The sequence below is a fragment of the Clarias gariepinus genome, chromosome 26 (assembly GCF_024256425.1).
Source record: "Clarias gariepinus isolate MV-2021 ecotype Netherlands chromosome 26, CGAR_prim_01v2, whole genome shotgun sequence".
Lineage (NCBI taxonomy): Eukaryota > Metazoa > Chordata > Actinopteri > Siluriformes > Clariidae > Clarias > Clarias gariepinus.
Window position 1 is genome coordinate 23,475,863 of NC_071125.1, and position 24,465 is coordinate 23,500,327.

A 24,465-nucleotide genomic window follows, 5' to 3' on the forward strand; every position below is an offset into this window, starting at 1 on the left:
GGCCCTACAACTTCAAATGACCTTAAGGACGCCCCCGTGACCGCTGGTAAGAAAAAATAGAAAAGTCGTCCGGGAAAAACTGGTATCACCCAGCAAGAAATCATGAACTTTACGTGATGGCGACTGAAAGACCTGCTCCACCATAATCGCAGCTGAATTATAGTGCTGTTGAATTCTGGATTCTGATTGGCCAGGGGGTTTTGGTTAACATGACGTCACATTTCCTGTGAATGAAGGCAAAAGAAAGTGTCATTAAAGAGGTTCCTTGTTAAAGTCACGCAAAAAGAAAGAGGATTCCAGAAACCAAACAGAGACTAGGTTAGAGAGCAGTGATGCCGTTAGTGTGTGTGTGTGTGTGTGTGTGTGTGTGTCAAAGTCGTCCTACACAGTAGCCAACCTCCTTCTTTTTCTTCTCTCGTCTTACACTAGTCACAACTCTTTTCAAAGCTAAAGTGCAGGTTAATTTTTGTTACTTTTACTTGACATTTTGTATTAATTATTTCTTTATGAATATTTTTGGGTTGTGGAATGAATCGCCAAAGTTTTCATTATTTCTCATGGGGGAGGTTCGCTTTGGTATACGGGTGCTTTGATATACAAGCACCCTTCCAGAACGAATTATGTTCGCAATCCGAGGTTTGACTGTATATAAATAAAAAAATGTATCATTGCGATATGTAAATTAACACAAAAGAATCACAACACATATGAGAATATTTTTTCCCAGTCTCTAATGGCCTTGGGCTCTTGGCGTGCTGCGGTGTGTGGTGGTGCACCAGCTGTTCTGGTTCTGTCATGACCAGTAATTGACCTTTATCAGCAATTTGTGCTGCATTGGCTTTTCTCTGTGACCAGGCTGGACGGCCGGCCTGGCCTTTGATCCCCATGAGGGGATCCTGCCACCAGTTTATTGGGAAATAATTGGTGATCAATGATGTTCAGGTGACCTGTCAGTGGTTATAATGTTATGGCTGATCGGAGTATACTTTTAGATGACTTATTATCAAATTTGTAATTCTCTGCTCGACTCCTTGGAGAAATAAAACCAGGGAACTTATTTTTTCTGTCTACTGTATGATGATGTTCAGGATCACTCTAATCCACCAATTTCAACCCTTTTAAGGGAAAAAAAGCAAGAGAATGGATGTAGCAATCATAAATTCAGTCCTGGACTCCCAACGCAGCACTGCAGTGATTTATAATCTTACAATCCCCCCCTCTCTGTCTCTCTCAGAAGAGGACGAGTTCCCTATTAAGTCCAGGTCTTTTTAAGGTCCGGTCTCGTGTTTTTCCTCACTGATGTCTGTAGGTTTGTTCATTAGAGATGTTAATACTGTACATTTAGATTGCCTCGTTGCCTTTTGTTAGAAGTGTTAAGAAATGAAACATAATTAAAGTTTCTCATTACAGGGTAAGACATGCCAGTCCCAGATCATCCTGCTGCATCCGAGAACGCCTCCACTGGGAACAGAACCGAATCCGAGGCCGCTTCAGCCATCCTGGCGTCAGTGAAAGAGCAGGTAGGAAGCGGGCGTTCTCCTCGACGGCTTCCTGTGCCGCATGTCAAATCCCGAGCTCCGTGAGCCGTACGTAGCCCCGCAAGCGTTCTGAGCACGCGTCATTTAAATATTAATGTCAGGGTTAAGCTGAGAGAAATTAAAAGGGTAATGATGGAGCAGTGTGTAAAGCACTATTTATGATACATGATTTGTGCTTTGATGATAATAATATACTGGGTGTCTTAATATGAAGATAAACAAAATTAAATAAAAAAAACAAGGTTTGGTGGGAACGTGTGATTATACAGTATTTAGTAATTATCGAGGTCATAATGCTGAAAGAAACGAAGATAAAAAAGATTCTTCATTTGTCTGGAAATATTTCACAATAAGTGAAACTATACAAAGATTTTTCTTTATTATTATATTTAAATTTTTATTTTATCTTCTTATTTTATTTGAAATGTGATCATTTTGGCGTCACTTTGCCTTTGAAAGAGTGAAAGAGTGTATACGATCCGTGGGTTGCTGATATCATCTGACGTTCTGAGTTGCTGTAGTTCTGCAAAAAAGGTTAATGACTTTTTGCCCGTTGTTACAGTCAAGGATGCTGTTGTCATCGCTCAAAATAATGAGCTAGCAACTTAACATGTGATAGTGTAACAGTTTTTATTTCAAATGTCTAAGGGCGTTTTCACACTCGACCCTCAAAGTCTGGTTCATTTGATCAATGGGAACATAATCGTTCCAGGCTTGGAAGCCGTGCCCGAGTCCGCTTTAACAGGTGGTCTCATATATATCGTATAACATATTCAGACATGGATCAAATCAGATATGGAAGCCAGTCGTACCTAAACACAGAAGTGTAATCGCCGTTTAGGGATGATGTCATCAGTGCTGTCGTTCTCCCCCGAAATCTATTTGTGATGAAGTAGGAACCCACAGAGGAGCATTGCTTTTGACATTTTATTTAGAAATATCAATAATATTAGGCGTAGGGAAAAAGTTGACTTTCTTGTTTTCTTCTTCTCTTTTGTATAATGGCGGCTCACAAACCAAATTGGCGCATATGGCCACCTGCTGTAGCGGAGCGAGTAAATACGCAAGTGTACCCGAGTACGGAGAACAAAGATTTTGTGAAGGAGTAAGAAGGGAGGAGCATTCGTTCCCGAGCACGGTGCAAATACACAGTACAGAAATTCTTCAAAAAGTGTGCTTTTTTTTGCACATCTGTTTTTTTTTTTTTTTTCCAATGACGTGGCCCCCTGGTGGTCTGGAGGTTCTTATGCAGCGATCCTTGAAGCAGGGTCACAGGTCATCAGGGTAATCCAGGGTGTTTTTGTGCGTACTACTGCATTCACTTTTATTTTTGTGGCATTTGGCAGACACCCTTATCCAGAGCGACTTTACCTATGTGAGAAGTTAAGGGTTAAGGGCCTTGCTTAAAGGCCAATCAGTGGAAGTTTGGTGGTGCTGGGATTTAAACCTGGCTCCCTTCGATCAGTAGTTCTAAAAAGTAAATATGGTTTTAATATTTCACAATTTATCGTAGCAAAAATAGTATTTTGTAGACCGACTGTTACCTAAAGTGCAGTTTGTTTGCTGTTTTTCATGATTTATCTGCATTTAATAGCAATATAATGAGTGTTTTTGCTTCTATGGAACTTTTTATTTGGTTATGTAGTAAAATGACTTATTTATGCATCTTCTAAAGTAAGAGTTACAGCGCCTACTACAATCTCTTTTTTAATCCCTGCCAACCTGTTTTTATTGAATAACGACAACCAGTCATTAAATATCACACTGATGCATCATCGCTTCCTTCACAACACCAGATGCTCATCTTACTTAACACATAATAAGCCTTTCTGCACCAGGTACGACTTTCCCAGCGATATATATTTAGACGGTTGTTTAGCTGAGTCCGCAGCCAGCGTTAAAAATAGACGTCTTCTTACGAGTGCCATGAGTCCGCTGGGATTTGATTAATGCATCTGTGCATGTTAAATTCAATACCGCACAAACTCTTTTTGAGTTTTTAATAAAAGCCTCAATGATTATTAACCGATACGTGCAAAGGTTAATAAGGCATCGCTGGTGTAATTTCGGAGTTTTCTTCTTGACTCGAAGGAAACATAAATTACAGAGGCATGACAGGATGATAACGGTTCTGCACGGTTAAACAGAATATTTAATATTTAACATTTCACATTCATTAATGCAGATGGATGTCTCTTGTCTCGTGCTCTCGATTCAGACTGGCATTTAGGCTTGCCTGCACATATATTAACAGTACGGAAGTATTAAAAACTTAATTATTTAAGTAATAAAGTTCAGCTGCCAAACAGAACGGAAAACAATAGGTTTAGAGGATTTCTTTTTGAAAGTAATGCGATATGTACAATTTTATTTTAGGTAGTTTAGGGTGAGGAATATGGTGGAAGTCGAATCATACGTCTGTTTTTTAGCTCTTCGACTACAATAACAATTTTACAATTTAAGTGGCTGTGCACTTAATCTGCATTTAAAAAAGAACAGGAAGCATAACGTTACATTAATTAATAGCCGTTTTAGTTTTGTGATGTGTATGTCATGTCTTATACAACATAAATAACAGGACAAATGTATCTTTTTGTAAAGATTTTCTTCAATTAAAATTTCTCACAAGGTTTCCATTTTTGATAAATTACCACAAACTATTTAAGTTTCAAGTTCAGCCTTTATTCATCACATATACATTACTGCACAGTAATGCACCAATTCTTTATTCTTTGCATACTCCATCTTGTTGTTAGTAGCCTTAGGGTCAAAGTGCAGGGTCAGCCATTATACAGGCCCCTGGAGCAGACAGGATTAAGGGCCTTTCTTAAGGGCCCAACAGCGACAACCTGCCGAAGATGGGGCTCGAACCGCCAGCCTTCCGATCAGTCACTTAGAGCCTTAACACACTGAACCACCAGCGATACAGATCTAGTCATTAAGAACGCACGTTTCGAGAAATGGATACTTCGACTTGCCGCGGCTGCATGCTGTGAAAATGCCCTTTAATACCTGTAGGGGGCAGTCGTGTTTCAGTCAGAAGTATTGTGTGTCTACTGAAGCCGAAAATGTGTTCTTTCTCTTAGGCGCCCATTGACAGCAAGCGACAGAGCTTATAAACGTGTCGAGCGCAAACTGTAAATACTGATATGTATTTATTTTTTATTTTATTTTCTCCTTCGATGATGATACTTCTTTAACTGCGCTTTCCCCATTCAGTATTATTATTGTTTTTATTAGTAGTAGTAGTAGTGCTGCGAATTTATTATTATTATTATTATTATTATTATTATTGTAACGACCTGCGCGTGTGCATCAAGATGAAGTACAACAATAAATACAAAAATGTATGATAAGTTACCCTAAAACATTATTGTTTTATTGTGTTTATGCTCTTTAAATATACACTAAACAATAAACACTGCCTTTTGCAGGTGAGTTGCGCATGCGTGCTTTTTGATCAAAAGGCTAATGAACGCTATAATTTGTCACCCATGGGGTAAACATTTGTGGCAATTCAATTAAATTCGAACATTTTAATGGTTAGTAATCAGTGCAGACATTCACACTATTTTTGGGGGGAGGGAGGGTCCTAAACTATAAAAGAAATTGAACAAACTTTGAACTGTAAGCCGGAACATGATGGTTTAAGAATTTAATTAAACACAAACACACACACACACACACATATATATATATATAGATATATAGCTATATAGATATATATATAGCTATATAGATATATATATAGCCAATATTGGACACCAATTCAACTATTCCAAGTACAGACACATCATCTTATGTACAGGTCCTCACACATCACTCCATCCAACACTAACTTCATTGGCTACCTGTTCGCTCCTGCATTCAATACAAGATTCTTCTCATCACCTTCAAAGCACTGCATGGTCTTGCCCCCCCCCCTAATATTTCTAATCTTCTTCACACTCACTCCCCTGTTCGCACACTCTGATCTGCAGATGATGGTCTAGGCTTAATTTCTCGCCATAGACTAGCTTCATTTGGAGGATGAGCCTTTAGCATTTCTGCCCCTACACTCCGGAACTCTATTCCTAAACACATCTGTGATCTTTCCTCACTAAAGGATTTCAAAACCCACCTTAAAACATCTCTTTTCTCCTCCTGTTTTCCCAATCTTGAATTTATTAGATAAATGCTACGTCTCTTGAAAGGCGCTATATAAAATAAACGTATTATTATTTATTATTATCATCAGTCAAATGCTAGAGAGTAAAAATAAGTCTTTAAGCTAGATTTAAAAGCATTCGTCCCCACAACTTTGGGGACGAATACTGAGAAAACTCGATCACCTTTTGTTTTACATCGTAAATATGGGACAGATAAAGGTAACTGACCACTAGATCGTGTGTATAAAGAGATCACAAATATACTCTGGGGCAGAATTACAGTATGCAATGCCTTGAATACAAAAAGAAGCATCTGAAAAATGACTCTAACCTGTATAGGGAGCATTCAGAGAGCCCTAAAGGAGTAAATAAAGTTGTTCTAACCTTATGATAGACTAATTATGACTAAAAATCATTAATACTCTGTAAATGTAAACTTGGCAGACGTCTACGTTTCACCCAGGTTACAACTGGTCTGACTGGTCCCCACTGGTCTGAGCAGCTCAGCTTCGCGAGGAGAACGTCCTTGATTCATATTTGAGTCTACATTTTGTTTCATCCGAGCATTCAGTCAGAATAATTTCAAATATTTTTATCACTCACTTGTTAAAACCGAAATAGCAAACATTTTTCTCTCCTAACGTCCGCGCAAAATTTAATCAGTGGAGCGCAACTGAGTACTGAGTTGAAAATAAAAAGGTTCCGTCCTTGATATCAGCAGCAGTCACTTTTCATTTTAAATGTTTTATCAAAAACACTTCACCTCTTTTTTTTTTTTTTTTTTAATATCATGTGAAATGACTCATTATGATTTCGTAAGCCTGTTTTTATTACCGGGATAAAAGCGTGTTTCTTTGACTCCCAGGTCTCTTTACACACAGTGTGTGAGGTTCATTATAAAAAAAAATAATTAAAAAAAATTCTTTTATAATTGAGGCATGTGTTTGGCCTTCACAGAATCAATCAATAGGACTGTAGTGTTTTTTTTTTTTCCTTTTTTTCGGAAAGCCTTTTATCGTGTGCACTACAATCAGAATAGAGACTTGCTCGCTCTCTTATCCGGCCTGCAAACAAAGAGCCAGGTCGGTCACGAGCAATTCTGATCTGTTCACACAAAATAAATAAATAAATAAATAAATAAAAACAAAACATTAAAGTGCATTTACAGTAGATATAAAGATGTGAAATGAAACATGCTGTGGCGTTCGTGGAGCATTTCAGAAGGTGTTCTTTCAGAAATGAGGATTTTCATGTCCAAGCAATAATTTTAATCTTTACGCACAAGCGGATTTATGTGATAATCCCACACTAAGCCTGTAGCTTTGTAGTGTTCATGATTGAAGGCCAAGGGTACCACTTTTCATGCAAACACACCCCGAAATGATCTATCTCTCTGATCCGAATCACCAAATTTCACTAATTCCATGGCGATAAAAGAGTTTCATTCGATCTTTTGCCTCAAACGTTCCAATCTCTCAGCTGTAGAGCCGGTTGAAATGTGGACCATGTGACCATATCTCCGTAACATATACGTAGTATATTTGTTGGTAACTCACGTGATGACAGTCAGCGCTGTGTGATGTGTTGGTTCGCAGTACAGTAGTGGCTTCTTCCACAAACTGTTGCTCTGTGCACCGTAGCGTTGCAGTTCCCCTTCACTGGAACTAAGAAACCCAAAGCCACGAAACCAGCTTCATGAAGACATGGTGTGTTAAGAGTGTGCTGGAGTGGAACTGGAGCCTCCTCGACATCTCAGCATCAGCACCTGAGCTCATTAATGCTCTTGTAGCTGAACTGAATGAACAGAAATCCCCACAGCCACACTACAACATCTAGTGGAAAGCCTTCACCCAAGAGAAGAGAGGAGAAGAGAAGAGAGGAGAGGAGTGGAGTGGAGTGCAGCGCATTATATCTGGATTATGATGCTCAAGAAGGTGATGGTGGGGGTGCGCAATTTTTTTTTTCAAAGAGTGTCCTTTGTTTTGTTTTTTAAAACTGCTAAAGCAATGTAATTATATATTTTTATATTAAGTAAGTATGGAAATCACGGTTAATTTATTCTAAGCCAATTTGATTAATATTAATATTGAGTTTCATAATTTTGTAACTGATATAATTTTTTGTTACAACTGTGTTACAAATTTAAAAGCACGACCCTTTAAAATATATATATAAATTTTTTGGGGGATTTTCCCCCCCGATTTTCTCCCTTATATAGTCGTGTCCAATTTCTCCCCGCCACTAGGGGGCTCCCACATTAGGGCTACTACTACCACTCAGTCGGGAGGGCCGAAGACTCCAGCTGTGAGAGTTTACAGCATCACCCGGGAATCAAACTCGCGATCTCAGGATGATAGGGCACGCGCTTTACCACTGCACCACTCGGAGGCCCAACCCTTAAAATACTTTAGCCTTATTCAACAGCTTCACAACTGACTTAAACATGATTAATTAAATGTATCGCGTTCCTAAGAACATTAATTATCTCCTTAAAAACCAACGCAGCATTTCAACACTACAAACTAACTTAAAATACAAGAGTTTAATATTTAACTTCAAATGAAATGATACACAAAGCTACATTGTTACTGAGCAGTGCGTATCAACAATTTAGCAAATAATGGCCTCCTACCACACGGGATGACTGTGTGTGTGAATAGTTCACAGTGCGCCACCTGTAGGATTATAAAAAAAACAATGACGTTTTACAGCCTCAGATGCCCCCAATGTCCTGAGCATGTGTTGGGCAACTGCGAGTATGTGAGTGCAATTTTTAAGCATTATACTGTCTCACTTAAAACAATAATCATTTAAAATGAAAGTATTTAATTTTTTTTTTATAATGTATTAATACTAAACCTGGGGAAAGCTTCTAGAAGCATATGACCTGTAAATATTGTTGCTTAAATTAAAGCATTCCGTGCAAGGATTTTTTCCCAATAAAAATCTGTAGTGTCCGTAACCATGTCAAATTAATGTCGCAATATCTTAACAATTTTGCATTTTAGAATAATACACTTTTTTAGGTTTAAGTCTTTTCATGTAAAATCTAAATTGGCCAAGTTTCATCTGAATGACAGTTAAGATCATTGGAAGATTTAAATAAAAAAAAGTTAAACAAATTAAATTAAATTAAATTTTACTTATATAGTGCTTTTAACAATGTTCATTGTCTCAAAGCAGCTTCACAAAAAAGAAAATTTATGTAAGTGTGTATGTGTGAGAAAATGTGTCTAGATAAATATGAGATGAATGAATGAATGATAAATGAAATGTCTCTGATGAGCAAAGCCAAGGGTGACAAATGGGAATAAAATTGTAGTTAGCAAATGTGTTTTTTTTTATCTGATAAAAAAATAAATGTGTATGAATAAAAACGAAGCATGGATTGGGAGATAAGAAGCATTAAGTATTATGAAAAATAGTTTTATGTGATCTCCATGTATAATATCTCTAACATTAGGTAATTTATATATAGTCACGAATTACAGCAATGTTTAATGTTAAAAAGAATTAAAATGAGAGAGAATTTCAGAGAATTTACTAAACTTCATTTAATCAAGCCTAAAGAGGCTAAAAGTCTGAGTAATGGGATATAACATTTTCCATTAAAATAATTGACAGATGATAAGCAAACTCCCAACTGCATATTTGGATCACATTTTTAACACATCTAGGGCAACATTTTAAGTTTAAATCTAATCTAAAGTCATTAGATTTGGTATCTGACTTTCTAAAGACGTGTATGTTTGATGAGATTAATAATAAGATTAAGAAGAAGAAGATGCCTCTATTTATGATCATATCCATCACATTACAGTAAAATCCCTTCCTCACATATCCCAGTTTGTTACGAAGCGGAGGTATGATGGCAGGGTTAGTCATGATACAGCGCCCCTTGGCACCGAGAGGGTTAAGAGCCTTGTTCAAGAGCCTGTCAGTGGCGGATTAGCAATGCCAGGGCCTGAACCCCAGACTTTCAGATGAGAAATCCACAGCCTTAACTGCTGAGCCAAGATTTTTTGGCTGCACATAGTTTATTGCACAATTTATTTTTTATGGCTTTATTACAGCTGGTACTGTATGTGATGTATTCGGGACAAACTGCTGATGTGACCTCTGTCTGACCCTCGTGTATGCCTGCAGTGTGCCAGGTCATCGTTGTCGAGAATGACAGAAATGGAAGGAATGTCGTGAATAACGTGTACATGAGAACACATCAGAGCATCATCATCATCATCATCATCATCATCATCATCATCATGTAATCCTGCTACGATGTGCTGATCCAGGACACAAAACCCTTCAAGCGTGGGCTTGAGTACGGATTATACATCACTCATACCCGGTGTTCCTCAGGAGTATCTGCAAACTCTCAGTGGTGTCAAGCTTGAACAATGTGGTCGGGGAATTTTAAAAATATGAATAAATATAGAGACAGGAACGGTATAAATATTGATGGGATGCAGATGGCAGGTTTCCCCTTTAGTCCTGTTTGTGTTTGATCTTGTCTGCAGTGACAACTCAAACCGGCAGGAATTACAGATCCCGCTGGGGCGATAAGACTAAAATATTGCATTGGCTTTTTTATACAGTGCGTAATATTTATGTATCACAATCTTTACATTTGCTCACAAAATGCAAGCAGTACTGTAATATATTTTTTTAAAATTACTGTTATATGTATACTCATGGACAGAAGAAACGTTGCACTATAAAAAAAATCTAATATATCTAGAAATGTAATACAGGATACAGTTTGCCTTCTTGCATGAGGAGCACGAGAAGGGTAAAATTACCGTCATGCTTAGTAGAGCGTAACTTTATCGTGGATAACCGAACTCACACCTCTTTCCCATGTGCCACTGACATGTCATAGTATCGAGAATAAGGAAAACATTCTGATTGTGCATTTTTGATTACGCTCCGTTTAAACAACGCTAGCAGAAAGAGTGCCGTCAGAAGGCTTTAACTCTGTACAACACAAGCAGACGTCACCAAATGGTCTGGAGTTGCCAGGGATACCATTTCCAGGCCATAAAACAGATTTCCAAGAACTGGTCTCACTGCTGATCGCGTTAGGTCTGAAAGGCCAAGAGTGACAACGCCGAGACAAGACAGAATAATTCAATGGTGACCTCATTTGAGAAATCGTACAGAAAATGCTGCCAGTGCTGCTGCTGCTGCTGGTGTTCCAGGGTTACACACGATCATTTGTCAGGCTGTTTAGCAACATCTGGCTGCAGCTGGATGACCAGGGAGGTCGCATCGTGAGCCTTTACGACATTGTCAATGTCGTCTCAGTTTCGGATTTCTGATTTTTGTATAAAATCAAACTTTCTTTTTTATTAAGCAGAAATACATTTTTGTGAGAAATTTATATGTGCAACGTTTCTTTTTTCCATGTAGTATACATTTATGATAAGTCTGTACATGTTTATATTTGGTGTGATTAAAAAAAAATGGAAATATTTTCTTTTTAAAGTAATAAATAATACAAGTCGTCCCCGACTTACAAACAAGTCTCGTTCTAGGAGCAGGTTCATAAGTCCCATTTGTTCTTAAGTCTGACAAAGTGAGTCTTGTACGCCTTTGAAACAAATATACAATGTAAAGCATACCAAACCACTAGACTCAATCTTTGTTCCTTTTCCCCACACTGCCATCATGTGGCCAAAAACCACCTCTAAGGAAATGAATCTCACGTGAAATGTAACAATGTTGTCCCGCGAGGGGAATTGTGGAAACCATTTTATATTTTGCACACCGTATTGGACTGTGAACTCTGTTGAGGATTTTCCGAAATTAGGATTATTCACCATCACGAAAGCTTTACAGGACTGACATTTTTTATTATAGTTTTTTTTTTTACAGAACTACACATCATGCTTTAAATCTTTTTGTATTTAACTAGTTCATGGACAAGTCATTCCCTAATCCCTCACCCATTTTTTTTTTTTTTTACCTCGCATGAAAAGTTCCCAAGTTCACGTCAGAAAACCTAAAGTCGTAGCTTTTCCTCTGACTGTTACAATGCACTGACACTGGAGACTCCTTCCATGCATGATACATTAACAGACATCTTCTTACACAAAACCTCCCCAGATCACGGATTAGCTCTACACCTGCTTTTTATTATTTACATGAGTCGTTACGATAGAAATAATAATTAAACAAGTTGAACCGAGCGCTTCAATATAAACCTGTAAACCTGCTGCTATAGAAAATTCATCAACATTTTGTAACCAGTCAGATTGAAGAATTCATCATAAGTAAGTGTTATACACTGTTAAATTTATTCCACAGAGCGCATTGTACTCGCACAGCGCTCAGATTGTGTTACAAAGCTCTCACACATGATCCAATATGGCTCAGCGCAAAATAAATCACAGAGGTGACGAATCAGAGCCCGGGAACATCTGAGTCACAAAGCTGTCAGCGCAAGCCGCAAATAATTCGAGTGTTTTCCGGCTGAAACGTATGAATCAACAGAGGCGACGTCACGAGAAATGGATTCAGTAATCGCTCAGCGCGCTTCGTGCTCCATGCTTCTGATTTGAAGGTTGTCAGTTTAAATCTCAGACCCGCCACAGAGCCGGTGATGCGTCCATCAAATGCCAGGATAAAATATATAAATAAATAAAAAATATTCTGTTTGTTCCGTGGATCCTGTCCAAGTATTTATCTAGAGGATTTCTGCTGTACATATTAGTTGTATAGAATAGACTTCCAGGCTGTATACTGTAGGAATAGACTCAGTGTAGGTGAAGTCACCGTCAGTACAGTTACTGTAATACTGAGTTCTAATTGTTTAAATAACATTGTCCTCTTTTTATAACACTTTTAAGTTCATAATTAACCAAAATTTGTGTTAATTAGTTGTTGTGCTTGCTAAATAAAATCTTGGATTGTGTTGTATTTTATTTTTATGTTCACAACATTTGTTAAGAATCAATGCTTTCTTTTAGAGAAGAGACAAAACATTGTTACAGCACATTTTTAATCAAGTCGTTGTAAAAGTTAAAGTAAATTTTTGGTCGCAAAAATTGTTCGGATTTGATGTTTTCAGCCACGATTTAGATTCTTGGATCTGGACTCGGCGTCTGTAACACTCTCACAACTCCATCTTGACTTACAGTAGTCTTGACTCCTTCATGACTCGACCTTGACTCCTTTACGACTCAGTCTTGCTCCCTAAAAAAAAAAAAAGCCCACTTATTTATTTTGTTTTTTCTTATTAGCTAGATAATCACTTTTATTGAAAAATACTTTGGTGATCGAGTTCTTACCACCTCCATGTTTTACTTCCTACTTATAGTATGTACAATATCCAACCTTTTTTCTTTTTTTTTTTATCTTGTTGTTTCAATTTTTTGTTCATTTAGTTACTAGTGTACACAAGAGTGTCAAAAAATCTACTTTTAAAAAAAAATTATAATTGTTTGGCATGAATTATTAACTTTTTGAGTTTTTTTATATGTGTGCGTGAAACATCATCATGGATAGCATTTATTATTATTATTATTGTTATTATTATTATTTCCATAGTACAAAATTAATGGACAGATAAAAAGACGCATTGTTATTTAGAATACATCAGTTAATATTATACCATAGAAAAGAATTCTATATGATATACTGTATGATCATCATTTAGATAAGATAAAATACGATAAGATATACCTTAATTCGTCCCACAGTGGATACATTTCACATAAACATTTATGTTACTGCAGCAAATAAAAATGTGCAAATATAAAATAGACACACAGTACAAAAACAAACAATACAGTAAAGAAACTTTTAAACTAATTGCAAAATATGATTTAAAAAAGTATTTAAAAAAACTAATTGATAACACTGCACAGTTGAAAAAAGGTGTTATTGCATTGTTTAATAATGAATAAATAAATTAACAAATAAATTAATAAATAAATGTAATTAATAAATTAATTTAAAAAACTCAACTCTCACTGCGCTGTGAAATAAAATCCACCTGTAATTTTTTTTTTGCTGAGTTTAAATTAAGTAAATTAAATCCAGTCAGCTTTTTTTAGTTGCACGGTTTTAACGAGCTCTTCGACTCCTCGCTGATTGCAGTTGTGATGATTCACTGCTAAATTTGACCTCTTTGTGTTTCCTCCTCCTACACACACACACACATGAGAGAGAGAGAGAGAGAGAGAGAGAGAGAGAGAGGAAGTGTGTGTGTTTTTGAGTATAAGAAAGAGTGCTATGGACCATCAGAGAGAAATATACAGAGAGACAGTGAGGCTCCCCCCAAGTGCAAACCCCAAGTGTGTGTGTGTGTGTGTGTGGTAATGGTTGACTTGATAGAAACATTAGAGTCAATAGAATGGAGCCAAGCACTAAACCAGTACAGACTGGCGTCAATGTGCACTAACACACACACGCACTCACACGCACACACGCACACACACACACACACACACACACACACACACACACACCAAAACGCTAAATAGTCCAAAAAAATATGTCTTTTTAATGGTAAAGTGAAAGTGTGTGTTTTCTGTGAGTGTCTAAATGAAAAGTCAAATTCTATTTGAAGTAAAGATCAAAATAGGATAAAAGAAAAATAATGAGTGATGGTGTGATCAAGCAGCTCAGTTATGAGTGCAGGATGAAACACTAGAGAGAGACACTGCTGTGGTTTCATCTGCACACACTCCTCCGGATGAAATCAACCCAGACGCTTTAACATTAAACATTTTGATAAATACACACTCGAATAAAGTTTTTAGCACCAAACTGAAACCCAGTAAACTCTCCCTCCATGTCACACAGCGGCGTTTACACGCGGCAATAAAACGCCTTTACAGACCCTTCAGGAGATTAGTTAAGTCAGACTGCTGAAGCTTCTCACTCTACAGCCTCGTTAACCGATTAAACTGATTAAAGTCGGAGGTCACCACTGGATGGCAAACGCAGGAACGGGGGACTGATAAAAAAAAAATAATCAGAGGGGAACTGCAGATTTGTCTGGATCAGGAGACAAGAAGAAGAAGAACAGCTGAGCCGCACCAGTCATGTGACCACAGCCTCGTTCCAACCCGGCCTTATTTTAGATTTAAAAAAACAAAACAAAAACAAAGTTACCATTTTTTTTTCCTCCTCCAAGTGAATGTTTGGAATAAAAAAAAAAGGTAAAAATAACTCTGTTTCTATGGATTGCTATACTGCAAGCAAACCACTATTGGTTGTTTCTATAACGACCTCAGCAGCGACCTCATTTCCTCTCTCGTCTGTTCCAACCAATCAGCATCCAGCAGTATACAGGTCACCTGATCATCTGTCATCATCTGCACCTGTTCCCCACTGGTTCATGCCATAAGTTAGATGTTTTTCCAAAACACTCCTCTGGAACTGCTCAGGTACAGGGACAGGGCTGAAAATAATAAGAGACAGAAAAGTCCTTCAGGAAGCCTGGAGAACTGTTCCTCAAGACTATATTCAAATGCAATAAGGATGGAAGGAAAATTGGAAGAAATTATGGGGGGGGGGGGGGGGGGATTATGTTTACACATTTTTAAAAGCATTATTTGGACAATCATGATGATTTTACATGAAATGATCCTAATGTCAAACCAACAATTTGAATGTTTTTCCAGAAGTCACAAACTGACACAAATGATTTTATATTATGAAACTGTAATAAAATCTCCCAAAATTGTGTTTGTTTTATAAAAAACTTAAAAAACAATTAAAAAAATATTAAATAAACTTAAAAATTACTTAAAAATATATCACAACTTTTTACTTTACACACCGCTTGCTCAAGTTTAATGAGATGATCGATTCTTCTTCTTTTTAATTCATGCCCAGTTGGTACAATACCGCCCCCTACTGGACCGCTGACCAGATGTTTGGGAGGAACAGTGGCTTATTGCTTTGTACATTATGTAACATTTAAACTATAAACATGCAGTGTTTATTTGATACTGTGAATAGTTTTTAATTATTCAAATCCTGTAAGAAATAATCACAACGTTTAAAGATCCTGTGATTCACATCTCTAGTGTTCCTGTTGGCACTGATTAGAGACATGTGATGTGCTGGGGCTGATGGGTAATGCAGTCTGTCTCTATACTCGAGACTAGTGTGCGTGTTTGTGTGTGTGTAAGTGTGTGTGTGTGTGTGTGTGTGTGTGTGTGTTTCCTCTTTATGCTTTCCTGTAAATGTTAAACGTATACATTTTAATGTGTGATTGTTAACTAAAGTCTGGAAGTATAAAATACCCCCATAAACGCGTTTTTACGGCAGCTCGTATCAGCCGTGTGGAAATGAAGGAGATATTTAATAAGGTTCCAGTTTGGTGGTAAAAATTTATTACAGCAAAGTGTTAAGCATTAAAGTGTATGAACTGGGGTTATTATATTTGGAGGGATGTGTACAGTGAGTGAACTACAGCGGAGTGTGTTTATTCAGCCGATCCGAGCGGGAACTTTAAACTGTCACGAAAAAAGTGAAACCATCAAATATGTGTCTTATAGTGTGGAAAAGAGGACTGTCAATATTAAGTGAATGACTTAGTGACTTCTGGGATGTATACACACACACACACACACACACACACACACAGTGTTCAGTCTTTCCCACAACGAAGAGAGCTTACGTTCTCTTTGCACATAATAGAAGCCCCTGCTTGGTCGTTTAAAGATGTGTGTATTATTGATGCAGAAAACTGAACCGACTTAGATATAGTCTCAATACGTACAGTATCATGTGACATGCTCACGTTATCGCTAGCCGATTTAGCGATACTGCATGACACAAATCTTCATTTAGTCCCTAGTCCAATGTCATTTACATTTTATAGGCGAGCTCTGACCTACGTAAAACATCAACCATACAGTCAGGCTCTGTCCAAAACAGCCTTCTGTTCACTTTGTACATATACTCACTAGATTAAGGTGTTACACCGTAGTTTAAACATTACGTGCTATACACAACAATGCACGACCGTTAGAGCAGGCCAAGAAACAAATAGAGAAAGACTCCAGTACAGCACATCCCCTACGCATGAACAAGTTTCATTCTGAGAGATTGTTTGTAAGTCCAATTTGTTTGTAAGTCCAACAATCGGCTACACACAGTATATTACAGTACAATGTTTTTTAGAATCGTGCCAATTGTTAGAAGAACAAGTGGTGTCTGCTATCTTTTCAACTTTCTCTCAATTATTAAAATTTTTGTCTCCATCGTTATTGTTGCCGCTTTTTGGTTTCATTGTCGCTGCTTTTACGCTCGTTTGCGGACTTCCTGGGCTTGTACTGCACTTGCAGAGGATGCACGCTGCACACAAGTGACAATGTTCATATCTTTGAAAGCTGTATGTAGGGGACTTATTGTAGTTATTTAAATCTTCATTCAGTCCCAAGTCTAATTTTAGACATCATTTTACATTTCATAGGCAAGCCATCATCTACGTAAACTTCAACCATACAGTCAGGCTTTGTCCAAAACAGCTTCCTGTTTACTATGTACACTCACTATGATGAAAGCGTTACACTGTAGTTTAAGCATTTTGTACTGTTTTATTAGATGATGCTTATACTCTAATACATTCTACATCAAATATCTGTACTTTTATGTAACAACATTCTGCATACCTAATTACATTGGTATGTGGTATATGAAGTGGAAATTTTGCCACCTGCAGACTATTATTAAATAAATTAATAAAGTATCTATCTATCTATCTATCTATCTATCTATCTATCTATCTATCTATCTATCTATCTATCTCTTACGTGTAATTGCGTGATATGAATTTCTTTCGAGACATCCCTAATAATGTGAACAGTATTAAAATCAGAAGCGGATCATGTTGCAAGCAGCGACGTAAACGTGCATTTTTAATCAGGAAGGAGAGAGAGAGAAAGAGAGAGGTTTTTTAACGGTAGTAAAAGGCTAATGTGAGCTAACACAAGCCCTGTACGTTTGATACTTGAAGGTGATGACTCGAGTACACATGTACATGTACTGTAATACTTTTACTTTTACTTGAGCAACATTTGACATGGAGATTCTACTTTTAATCAAATACCTCCGCATTGGACTTAATAAGTTAATTTATTATATAAAGCAAAATGCGTGTCATTAAGGCTACGTTTACACTGCAGGTCTCAATGCCCGATTCTGATTTGTTGCCTACTGTATATCTGATTTTTTTGACCGTCTGTTTACACGTTCTTTCAACTATGACTCATATCCGATACGCGTGTTTACACTCGCCATGCCATCGGAAACATCGCGCATACTTAAAGGGAGGTTCTTGCGCTACACACTAGCCAAGATAGACGAAGGTGAAGTATGCTTGACGCTCTGCGATATATGCAAAGTTCGCGAAACGTCACCATGGTTTTAAAACGGAGGAGGAGAAAAAAACAGCATAATTGCAGCCTGTGCATATTCTTCTTTCACCTGATACTGATTTCTTAATTTTATTTTGTGCTAATAAGCATTTAAAGAGGGGGGGTGCTTTTCCTTATCCATGTCACCTGCGATGTTATAATTCCACACGCGCTTCCACCAGAGATTAACATTACGTCATTAAATTGCGAAGAAGTCGCAGTTTTAATGATGTACAGAACACAATGACTCGGGAAATCCGATCTGTCCGTTTACACGACAATCACATTAGCACATATCTGATTTATATCTGATTTATATCTGATTTATATCTGATTTTTTTCCACATATGAAGAAGGCCTGAAACCGATTTCAAAATATCGGAATGCATGCATTTTTTTTTCCTGTTTACACGGACATAGAACATATCGGATATGTGTCACATATGAGCAAAAAATCGGAATTGGGTCACATTTACCCGACAGTGTGAACGTAGCCTAAGAGAGACACATAAAAAAAAATTAGCTTTGAGTATGCACCTATTCTAAAATTATTTGTTAATAAAATATAAACCTCAAATAAACAAAGATCGTGACATCTTTGTCCTAAATGATTTGAGTTTTAGTGTGAGGTTGTTAAGAAAAAAATGGAGCACGCAGGGATGTTTTCATTCCAGTTGCCTCTGTTGTGTATTCTCTCAGACTCTAATGAGGTTCAGGTAACACTACACACACACACACACACACACACTCCCCTGGGCGGCTGGGATAAGAATCAGTCAGCAGGATGCTCAGGTAAATCCTCAGGGACGATATGAAATGATTTCTGTGCAAGAACAGAGCCAGAGGCAGAGAGAGGAGAGCTGCGAGCTGGGAAAGCAGGAAGAAGAGGAAGGACAGGAAACTCAGGGGACGACGGGGGACGACAGGGGGACGGCTGGGAAAATGAAGGTTGTTTATGCCAGCCGAATCCGAAGCCCGGTCTCCTGTCCTGCCTGCTGCCTTCTGCTCTCCCAGCATGCATCTGACACCTCACAGCCCTCAGGTTAATGGATTATGGTATCAATCAGGGGTGGAAATGTAAACAAGCAGGTGTGTGTGTGTGTGTGTGTGTGTGTGTGTGTGTGTGTCTGAGAGAGAGAGATTCACCTAAGTGTATGAAGGATGCTGCGATTTATTGGCAGATCCTGACACACACACATACACACACACACGCAAACACACACACACACACACACACACACACACACTCCCAGTGCACACACTGTTCCTATCCTGGTACATCAAGTCCTCTTTCTTCACTAGCAACGAGTTTCTAGAAGTTTCTCATCCAGGGATCTCTGCATACTCATATTTGTTTATCTATGAGCGTGTGTGTGTGTGTGTGTGTGTGTAAGAGAGAGATAGAAGTGTTTATGTGCCCATTTCCCATAATGCAGTTCTGATTAAATTATTAAAAAACAGCTATGAGTTCTATTCATGCATCCAGGCACAAGCAGCTCATCTAATGCAAATAGAGTACAAGTGTGTGTGTGTGTGTGTGTGTGTGTGTGTGTGCAATACTGTAATCCATATATTTAATTACTGGGATTAATATTAGTATATTATGTATTTTATTATGTATTATAGATGATATATTAGTAATATTTTCTGTATAAGTGTTTTTTTTTATTTATAAAAAGGGGGCGGGGCTATAAATAAGTCAATTTATGATCTCATAGATTCACCTATTATATGCTACTATGCTATTTGGTGGGCGGTGCCTGGACACTTTTTAACCACAGATGCGTTAAGTTTTCGCTAAGTACCTAACCTTAGCGATGATACAAATTGTGATACTGAAACCCCACTGATGATGTCATGTGACTTCGCCTAAGGAAAGTAAGTCACCCTGACACGCCCATCGCTCCGGAATAGACTCAATCTGGACTCATCATCCGTGTAATCTTTATGCTTCCTAGCAAACCGAGTCCACGACTACAGTGGGCTCCGAGCCATTATTTTTTTTTACTGTAATACATTTTTTTTAAAAAGAAAAAAAAGAGACTCTTTGTTTAACAGTTTTGTGTTTAGGGTGAGTGAAACAGCGCCCCCCATTATGTGGTGAAACATGGTGTTGCACCTTTACCGTCAAGTTTGAATTAAAACCAGGCCAAGTTGGCTTCCCTTTAAAAAAAAAAAAAAAAATCAAATTTACTAATCAGATGAGGCTATCCCCATAACTATGATTTATTAGAATCATGACAGGGGAAGCCAGGGTGAGTTTGGCTTTCCTTGGTAAAAAAAGAAAAAAAAAAAAATAGAAGGATAGACCAATCAGGTGAGGCTACTGTCATACCGCCAACAAACTGTGAAGTCAGACGCCCTTTTACATCACCGTTAGCAAACATCAAAAAGTGCAGATAGTGCAGGAAGGAGATTTGGGTTTATTTGTAAAAATAAATAAATGAATAAATTTGGAGCTACATATGGAGGGAAGAAAAAAAAAAGGTGGGATTTGGACTTTTGGTGAGGAACATGATGTCCAGCTGGTAACGTTAGTGCTAAACTTCAGCTGGTGTTCTGATGGCAATGACTCATATCCTGCTTATTGTGCCCTGCTCGCTGAATTAGCTGCATATGGTAATTTACTCTAGTGCTCGTTTTATTCCGTCTCTTCAAACACAGAAAATAAGAAGTGTGGAAAGAAATAGTTTGTCATGTTCATATAACAGTGTTTATAAGTCATGTGTAGCCGACTGACTATTTTGATATGAATGTAAATTAAATGTTCTCTGATTGAGTTTGTAATGAATGTTTTCTTTATTTATTATTAAGTCTTTAATTAAGGCACAGTGAGTGTCGGGTTATGCATTCGGGAGGGGAGTTGCATAAATTAAATGTTGAGAATTGTGTAAGTGTGTGTGCGTTTCTGCAAATGCAGGCATCGGCTGGAGTGTGTGTGCATGCACAGATGTGTAGCAGCAAGTTTTTGGATAACAATAACAGACATCTGCGTAATGCACTGAAAGTTCGCCTGGTTACATTTCATTGTTAAGATGAAGGGGTATGATGTACAAGGCTTACACACACACACACACACACACACACACACACATAGACATAGGGGTCGTCTCAGTTGGCTTCCTCCGAAATTTTCCCCACACCACTTCACTGATCAGCGTACTGTGCTTGAAGTCTTCTGTAAATGTCAATCGCTTTTATGCCTTCATTCACCGGAAATCTCATCACAAGTCCCAGTTTGAACTGAACACTCTTAAAAAATATCTAATATTTAAACACCATTGATAATGTGTTATCATTCCCTGGAGTAATCTAACTGGTTTTAATTATTATTACAGAGCTACCTCGGCACACGAGAGGTGGAGGAGAAATTCTTTGTATTGTGGAACACATTGTCTCATAGGAAACAATGTAAATGCAGATAATCCGTTCCAGACACCCCAAAATATTACCAATATAACCAATTTTCAACACTATAATCATATTTTTGCATATAAACACAATCAAAACATTTAGAAAAGATGTGAATGAAGTAAAATATAAAATAAATAAATCATTTTTATGACTTTATTGACATTAAACCACACTTAACCTCAATTTATGATTCCTCTTGGCACCGGCTGCTTTAAAACCCAAACTGAAAGTGGCTCCCTTTTCTTCTTACTACTGTCCTTTATAACATTTTTGGGACCCCATGGTGCTTATGTCTTCACTAAATCTTGAACAAAATGCAAAAAAAAAAAAAAAAAAAAAACACATACACATACACAAAAGTAAACTATCCTCATTTGGCTTTCTGCATTTGTCATTTGGTTCTTACGGCAATAATTGACGAAGCGTTCCCACTGTATTGTGAAACCTGCACCCTTATACATCAAAGGAAGTGGGGACATTTCTCTGTATGTATTTAAACAATGGAGTGAAACACGCCCTTATTTAACAAGATCACAAAACTTAACATGGCTGAACAGAGTGACGTTTCTCTGAGCTGTGATAAAACTCAGATAAAGGTTCTTCTGGCTTTACATTAATCCTGATATAAGGAACAGGAGCAGGTTGTAGACGATACACAGGTCCGGTCTGCAATATGAAATCAGGTCTCAGTTTTGTAATTCTTCACCCTTAGTGCTGAAATATTTTTTTTTTTGTTATCTGGTTCTGATGTACTTAAGACATGATGAAATTCAATCTGTCTAAGTCTACAGAGAATCCTGACAAAAAATATACCATGCTGTGCATAATTATTCACCCCCTCCCTCCCTAAACTTCTTTATATTTTTCAGGGTTAAAACCTTTATGAAGTTACAAAAATAATTTCTCCTTATATTGAGGTTTTCACGTGTGCACGCCGGTGCAATTAGATGACGTCACATAATTAGGGTCAACCTGTCTGTCATATACTGTAGGAGTCACGTGATCAAAACTATGAATAAACAGCACATTTTTTACAACTCAGTAGAAGCAAGATTTGTAAAACACATTTATACAAATAATTATACAGGTATAGGTGTGAATTTTGTATGATTTTGCAAAAGCTATAACTAATGACCTCCCACGGTTTTGTCACAGTGGAGAAATCACGAATGGAGTGTTCGTGCTTTTGTAAATATGCAATTTAGTGTCAATAAGACATTGATTGTGTTTTTACAAAAAATCAGCCAACTCATGCTTTGATTGTGTTTTTTTCTAGTGAGTCTCTGACAACCTATTACTGTAGAACATGGAAAATTTGCAAACTTATGCAAACAACATCACTTAAGGCCAAGGTAATAAAAACACAAATCCAGAACAAAGAAAAGAATATATCATAGCCATGACTCCAACGGGAGTCAGTAAAGAGGAGATTAGTCCAAGAAACAACCAAGAAGACGGCTTTCAGCATGATGCTCCCACCACCATGTTTCACATACATACAGTACACTGTGTCACTTCTTTGTAACACTATAAAATCTTCAAGTGGGACGAATAATTATAATTATAAAATGTGTGTCTGTTTTAATGAATACACAGTTTAAGGAACGAGGAACATTGTTTTTTGTAGATTTTCTTTTCAAATTCATGAGTGAAACAATTATTTTTACGTAACTCATATCTCAGACATTAATGTTATCTTTTGAACATTTTTGTCTTGTTAAACCTGAGTTTTTTTGTTTGTTTTACTGACGAGTGTCAGATTCATTATTGTGAACCTGACAGTCATTACAGTTATGTTTGAACTTGAGATCTTAATGATTACTTATTACTCTATTAATTGCCATTAGGAGATGAACCGAGTATTAACGATAAGGTTTGTTTTGTTAGCTTAGCGATCCTGACTAGCCAGGCTTCTTAGATGCTGGATAATGACTTATCTAAAGCATCGGGTCTCAGTGATTCCTGCTGGATTGAATCTACTTGTGTACGATCCACGTCCACTTCCACTCTATTTATTTTGCACGGAGAGCTCTGTCACAAGTGTGTCAAGAGTGCTTTACATGCACAGCCGATGTAAGCGTGCATGGAGGAGTGTGTTTATGTGAGAGACAGAAAGATTTGCGCGATTCAATGCTCTGCGCACAATAAAAAAAAGATGTGACCTATTTAAATAATAATAATAATTTTAAAAAAGTGCATATGTGGAGGTCGTGTGTTGATACTACGGCGCGCGAAACAAATAAGTCAGTATGAGGGGAAACACTTGATTGTCCCGGTGGAACTGTTTAAATAAAATATAATCTGAAATCAGAAATGTGCATCTGGTTATCATTAATTATTAAAAAAATTATCAATTACTGATTGTTAACGAGTTTGACCCTGAGTTAAGAAAAATGTGTGAAATTTGCAACACTTGCTCGAACTTGTCACAACGATCAACAGCAGACAAATGAAAATGTTTTCACTGCACTTCTAATGTGTCACCTGTACTAAAAAAAATTAACTGAATCACCTGCAACATTGATTCCATGACACGTAAGAATGTGTTTCTTCTTTATATATATTTTAAACTTCCTTTTAATCAGTTCATAGTGGATGTGAGACATTACAAGGTCTCGTACAGTCCAGTTTCTAACAAAACCCTCAGCTGTAGTGTCGATCTCCAGCCTCCGTGTTGCAGTGACCTACAACTCAGCAAGTTAACAGAGTGAATAGCCGTATAATCAGCCTGCCTGCCTTCACAGCCGCTTAACGGAGGATGAATTGTTCCATTTTCCTTTTTGAAACGACCTCATCATCCTCCATTTCTTGGCCTCTGTTGGCTGGCTCCGAGTGCACTGTAATAGAGCCGAGTGGCCTCCCAGAGCTGCCCACGCCATGCCCGTGTGTGTGTGTGTGTGTGTGTGTGTGTGTGTGTGTGTGTGTGTGTGTGTGTGTGTGTGAGTGTGTGGGCAAAAAAAAAGTCACACGTCTGTCACTATATGGCCT

General features: G+C 37.6%; 1 protein-coding gene across 2 annotated transcripts in view; it reads left to right on the forward strand.

Annotated features, from left to right (window-relative positions):
* Positions 1–1,418: 1,418 nt before the first annotated feature.
* ctnnd2a (catenin (cadherin-associated protein), delta 2a) overlaps positions 1,419–24,465 on the forward strand; it is a 302,677-nt gene continuing 279,630 nt past the window's right edge. For both annotated transcript variants that reach the window (XM_053488242.1, XM_053488240.1), the window contains exon 1: positions 1,419–1,520. In XM_053488242.1, the coding sequence (XP_053344217.1) occupies positions 1,419–1,520 (102 nt within the window). The remainder of the gene's footprint in view (positions 1,521–24,465) is intronic.